The sequence below is a fragment of the Melanerpes formicivorus genome, unplaced genomic scaffold (assembly GCF_026170545.1).
Source record: "Melanerpes formicivorus ecotype bairdi unplaced genomic scaffold, bMelFor1.0.p_v2 SCAF_21, whole genome shotgun sequence".
Taxonomy (NCBI): domain Eukaryota; kingdom Metazoa; phylum Chordata; class Aves; order Piciformes; family Picidae; genus Melanerpes; species Melanerpes formicivorus.
Window position 1 is genome coordinate 5,237,620 of NW_027142373.1, and position 6,000 is coordinate 5,243,619.

General features: G+C 43.1%; 1 protein-coding gene across 3 annotated transcripts in view; it reads left to right on the forward strand.

Annotated features, from left to right (window-relative positions):
- Window positions 1-5,496, forward strand: part of KCNJ16 (potassium inwardly rectifying channel subfamily J member 16) — a 35,959-nt gene extending 30,463 nt beyond the window's left edge. For all 3 annotated transcript variants that reach the window (XM_068151173.1, XM_068151172.1, XM_068151171.1), the window contains one exon: window positions 1,044-5,496. In XM_068151173.1, coding sequence (XP_068007274.1) covers window positions 1,121-2,410 — 1,290 coding nt within the window. In that variant the 5' untranslated portion in view covers window positions 1,044-1,120 and the 3' untranslated portion in view covers window positions 2,411-5,496. The remainder of the gene's footprint in view (window positions 1-1,043) is intronic.
- Window positions 5,497-6,000: the final 504 nt, after the last annotated feature.

Here is a 6,000-nt window from a genome sequence, read left to right on the forward strand (position 1 = left end):
TTGCCTTTTTCAGGGCTGTATCCTACAAGTAATTCATAAGCATCCTGTAAGTGATTCCTTCAGCTAAGTCTTTCCTTTTTTATTGGATTCCAGGTGACGAGGTCTCAGTTTCTACCATAAGTTCTTGTTATAAGTTGCTGAATGTATAGCCTAGCACTTCGTACTGCTGGAGTTCATATGGTTGCAATCTGCAAAGACATCCATTCCTTCCCTGGTCCAACACAGGAATCTCTTCATTCACATCACTTCCCAATTGTGTGTCATCCACAAATGCTATTAACATGCTGCATGCTTGGTTCAAACTCATTTATAACAAAGTAAATAGTGGTTGGCATTCCAATTTATATTTTTCTGTTGGTTTGTTTTAAGGACTGATTGGAGAGGGTTTCCAGAAGCTAAGAGAGGTTTCTTGTTCAGTTCAAATGCAAATGCTTTTCTACAAATTGAACAAATATGCCTCTGTCACATTAGCCCATTAATATTCAGTTCCACGACCAGGTTCTCCTGGACAGTAGTGGAACACAAGTTGTGTTTGGTGCATTTGCCTGCCCATGCTGCTGAAATCTTTTGTCTAAATGAGGGTGGTTACTTTGTAGGCATTTATTCTAATGGAACAAAACAAACAAATATGCCACCAAAAAAAATTTAAAAAACATTAACCAGCTCAAATATCTGGCAGAGTTTAAGAGGATTCACACCATTGCTGTGGCTGTTCATGAGACCCTATCCTGATGTGAAAGCCACTTCACCAGGCCATTATAAGAGGTACTCACAGTGAGGTCACCACTAAGATTTCTGACTTTTGTTTTCACCTACATGACAAATTTTAGGGTTGATCTGGACATTTCTCACTAGTTGAATTCCTAGTTGCTTCCTATTTCCAGGTCTAAGTCCTTGAGCTAGGTTGTGGAGTGAATGTCAGAACCTGTACCCTTCAAAAAACTGCTCACGATGGCCACAGAGTGACTGTGCTTAGATTTGGTGTTACACAGCTCTGGAATAGGAAATTAAAATGCAACTAAACTTTTTCTTTTATTTCATAGATTTCCAATGAACAAAGAAAACAAAATAGCCCCTGGGACTGCAAGTGTGCTCTGCAAATTGATGCCACAAGGCAGATATGAGAAAGACTCCTGAACACAGTGGTTGCTATAGGCCTGTGAACATACAGGGAAACAAGATCAGGTACCAAGGCACTTGCAAGGAAAACCCTGAAATGGGGGTAAAAAGATTGCAGAAGCGATTTCTCCACAAGGATGGCAGCTGCAATGTGTACTTCAAGCACATCTTTGGAGAATGGGAGAGCTACGTAGTGGACATCTTTACCACGCTGGTGGACATCAAATGGCGCCACATGTTTGTCATATTCTCCTTGTCCTATGTTCTTTCATGGCTGTTCTTTGGCCTAGTCTTCTGGCTGATAGCAATCCATCATGGAGATGTATTCAATGATGAGGAAATCACCCCCTGTGTTGCAAATGTCCATAGCTTCACAGGAGCATTCCTCTTCTCCCTCGAAACCCAGACAACCATTGGTTATGGTTACCGCTGTGTTACGGAAGAGTGCTCCATCGCGATCCTCATGGTTATCCTCCAGTCAGTATTGAGCTGCATTATTGACACCTTCATCATTGGAGCAGCCTTGGCTAAGATGGCCACGGCTCGAAAAAGAGCTCAGACCATTCGGTTCAGCTACTATGCCGTTGTCGGCCTGAGGGACAACAAATTCTGCCTGATGTGGCGCATTGGGGATTTCCGGCCAAATCACATGGTGGAGGGCTCAGTGCGAGCCCAGCTGCTGCGCTACAAGGAAGACAAGGAAGGGAGGATGACAATGGAATACAAAGACCTGAAGTTGCTTAATGACCAGATCATACTTGTTACACCAGTGACGGTCGTACATGAAATTGACAGCGAGAGCCCCTTGTATGGTCTAGACAGGAAAGCTCTGGCCAAGGACAACTTTGAAATCTTGGTCACCTTTGTCTACACGGGTGACTCAACAGGAACCTCACATCAGTCAAGAAGCTCCTATGTTCCCAGAGAGATTCTTTGGGGCCACAGGTTCAATGATGTCTTACACGTAAAGAAAAAATACTACAAGGTGGATTGCTTACAGTTTGAAGAAACCACAGAAGTTTATGCTCCTCACTGCAGTGCCATGCAGCTGGAGCGCAAGGAATGGGAGTGGAACCAAACTGAGAAGACACAGAAAAAAGAAGCAGAGACATCAGCACTGGAGATGAAGTCATTTAGTACTAACAAAAAATCACTTAATGCAGTTGCCCTCGTCACCAGCTGTGAAGATCCAGAAGACCCAGTGCCAGCTGTCAATCAGCCTTCTGGAGAAGATTCTTACAAGAAAGCAGCTGTGACCTTAAGTAGGCTATCAATAGAGTCCCAAATCTAGCTTTTCACTGCAATTCCCATCACTTCCAACAAATTCTGCCATCATAGCTTTTAGAATACAAGCAAGGAACTTGTAGGCACAAGTATTTATGTTATGAACCTTGCTGTCAAGCAAGCCCACAGTGTAATGCCTCGTTGAGCTGCTAGAAGGAGATTCACACTAGTTAGCTTGGGTATCAGTAACAGATTAGCACTGGCACAAGAAAACAGCTTACATTTGGGTTGACAAGACAGCTCCTGTACATGAGAAAAATTGTTGTAAACTTTATTACCCTGCAGGGACCAATGTTGGACATGCCTGGAGACAGATAATGATCTAGGCAAGGAACACAAACAATGTAGTGTGCCCTCTAGGTCAGATTTTTCAAAGCTGCCTAATTTCTTTGGGATGCCAGTGCCCAGTGTCTCCAGGAGGCTCTGAAGCTCCCCCACCATCACAAAAAGCAATTACTCTTTCATTGCACCTCTCTAGCAGTTCAAATGAAGCTCCCATCCTGCGATCACACAGCAGCCTGAGGTATGCAGTATGTTACCTGGCTTGGGACTGCATGACAACGTCGGTATGTGGCTCTGAGGACTGACCAGACTGGCTCATTTGCACTCTTCCAAAATCAAAGCAGGACCTGAAGTTTGAAATCGAAATCAACAAAATCAGGCTGAGCCTCAGAGAGAAGACCATGTTTTCAGAGTGAGCTGTGCAATATTTGAAATCAAAATGTCTTTTCATTTCAGAATGTCAGCCTCCCTTTTCTTTCTAGTCTATTATGCTTCTACAAGAAGACAAAGATCAATCTGGAGACCAAACAGTCTGACTTTGTCAAAATGAAATCCTTTCATTCATCTGCAATGACTGTGTAAAAATGATCCTTTGCAGAGAAATTCGACACACTCAGCTGTCAGCTCCATTTGGAGAAAAGGAAAATGTTAATGTTTTGAAGTTGGCTGTGACATGAAACTTCCATGCTCTGCACATCCCTGTAATCATTCAATAGGCAATAGCTCATTGTGCCTTCCCTCCCCCTCCCCCCAATGATTATAGTTAATTTGCATTGTGATTAATTATCATGTTGACATAAAAACTACTATCTCAGAATTCATGGTTGCCTAAAATGAGATTTATCTCACCTGACTTCAGCCATCAAGAAATTGTTTGCCTGCTGGCTGTGGCTCTCTGTGGTTACTGGACAGTTCTGTTTTCACAGGGGTGTTCATCCCATCTCACTCAGGCTTTCTAGGGAGGTGAAGGCAGTGGGATGTGTGTATCTGGGAAGTATTCATCCCTCTCCATTTCTCGTTGAAAGAGATGAGATGATGGTTGTGGAAACGCTGGATAACTTTAGGCTGCTAAAATTAGGTCTGACGAGCAATTCACATCATTCTGACTAATTAAAAGTTTTTATGAGCTCATCACATTTAATGAAGAAGAACAGCATGCTGAATCTTTCCTGAAATTCACTCCATGCAGTAGCATTGCTGCACTATTTAAATGTATCTTGCATTTCTCTTTTGCTAGGGCTTGACTTTGAGTATCTGTGACCCCTTTAGGTTAAACCAAGCATGTTAATAAGCCTTGGGGGGGGGAAAGTGATTATTCCAAAGCTCATTAATTAACCTATTTTATGTGCTGAATCATCAACAGCATCTAAGTGCAGTAGAAAATATCTTATTGTATCCTGGATTTGAGCACTGGCAGGCATTGGGGAAATAGCCTTTAAAAAAAGACAAAAAATGGAAAGGAATGTAGGAAAGTGTGTAAGGGTCTCAGTGCTTATGTGGTGCTGCAAAAAGCACCATCCAGGCTGCATAAACTAGAGCACAACCTTCAAGACATGAGAAGTAATCCTTCCACACTCTGCTGTCTTGGCTGGGTTACTTTATCCAATGTTGTGCACCAGGCTTTGGGAAAGACATGGAAGAAATTCTGAAGCTCTAGAAAACATGTCAGTGAGGGAACAGAGAAATAGCTTCAGGGGCTGGGGAGCAAAGAAACAGTTCTCAAGCACAAAAATTACAGTTCAGGAGGGAGGGACAATCTGTTACCCGTGTCTGGTGGGTAGGATGGGACAATAAGCTTAAACTGAAGCCAATGAGATTGGAAATAATTGGGAAGCAGTGCAAAGCAGGTGAAGCACTGACAGATCTGTGGGATGGGAAATGTCTCTGGTGGTGGCTCTCAGGAGCCTGATGGAGAAGACAGATGTCAAGAGTGACACAGAATGGTCAACTTTGTCTTGAATTTACCAACCCTGACTTGGATTTACCAACCTTGCCTTGGACTTACAAACCCTGCCTTGGACTTACTAACTCTACCTTGCACTTACTAACCTTACCCTGGACCTAACAACTTTGCCTTGACCTTACGAACCCTGCTGTTCTGTGATCCTATGATTTTCAGACAAGGAGAATACCCAAGGTGAAATCTGCTTAACTGCTCACTTCACAAATACTTACACGCTTAATCATACACCTAAAGCCACTCAGAGAGATGAGATGCTACTGAGATATGCAATCAAAATCCAAACAATCTCTGCAGAAGGTGCAGATTTCAGGTGCTGTTTGTAAAAGCAGTTTCCCCAGAAGGGAAGGCTGCAGATCTCCACTGCCTTTCCCTCTCTCAGTTCTGTACTGTGTGAGCCTCTTGCGGTGAAAAAAAAATTCTTTCCTTGGAATGACTTTCCTGTAAGTGAAAGTACCAGGAGTCTGAGTTAGCCTTCTGTCACATGCTTCTTGGTACAGATAGATATAAACACGTGAGCATGTATGGTAATGTATGCTTTGGCATAGAAGTCAACCGCTAACTGATGAGGGTCAGGAAGAAACTTCTCTCCTGGGCATGTTAATTCATAACAGGCTACTATACAGTTTCTTCTACTTTTATCTACAGCATCTGATACCAGCCAGTGCTGGAGACAGGATACTGCTTGAACCACCGGTCTCAACCAGTCTGGATTTTTTTCTGGGTTTCTCTGTTTGATATTTTAATTGTATTTATCACAGTATAAAAACTCTGTATAGTAACGCAGAGCAAAGCACACGCTGCATTTTTATGAATCAAGACACAGAAATAAAGACCATGCCTCTACCACACACCTCGTGAGAGCACGTTTTACTTCCCTTCAGCCACTCGTGAGCTTCCATAGCTTCCACTGAGAGGTCTTGGAAAGATTTAGAAGGTGCAGAATAGTTTTTTTGACTTTAGAAGATGCCAAATTACAAGTAAAGCCACGGAGTTATAAATACGTTCTGTGGAAGTTTCTTAGTATGAGCCAAGCAAAGCCCCTCTCTCAGACAGACAGACACACACACCTGCATGGCAGCTGCACCCACAGCTTGCATACTTAACCTGCAACCCCTGATGAGGTGTCTTTGGTGGTGCCAGCTGGATGAGACAGGAATGGACAAGAACTGTAGAAGGGACATGCAGCCACATACTGCCAAGTAGCAAGAGACAGAACAAGAGGAAATGGCCTCAAGTTGAAGCAGGGAAGGTTTAGGTTGTATATTAGGAAAAAATTCTACGCTGAAAGGGTTGTCAAGCCCTGAAACAGGCTGCCCAGGGAAGTGGTTGAATCATCATCCCTGGAAGCATTT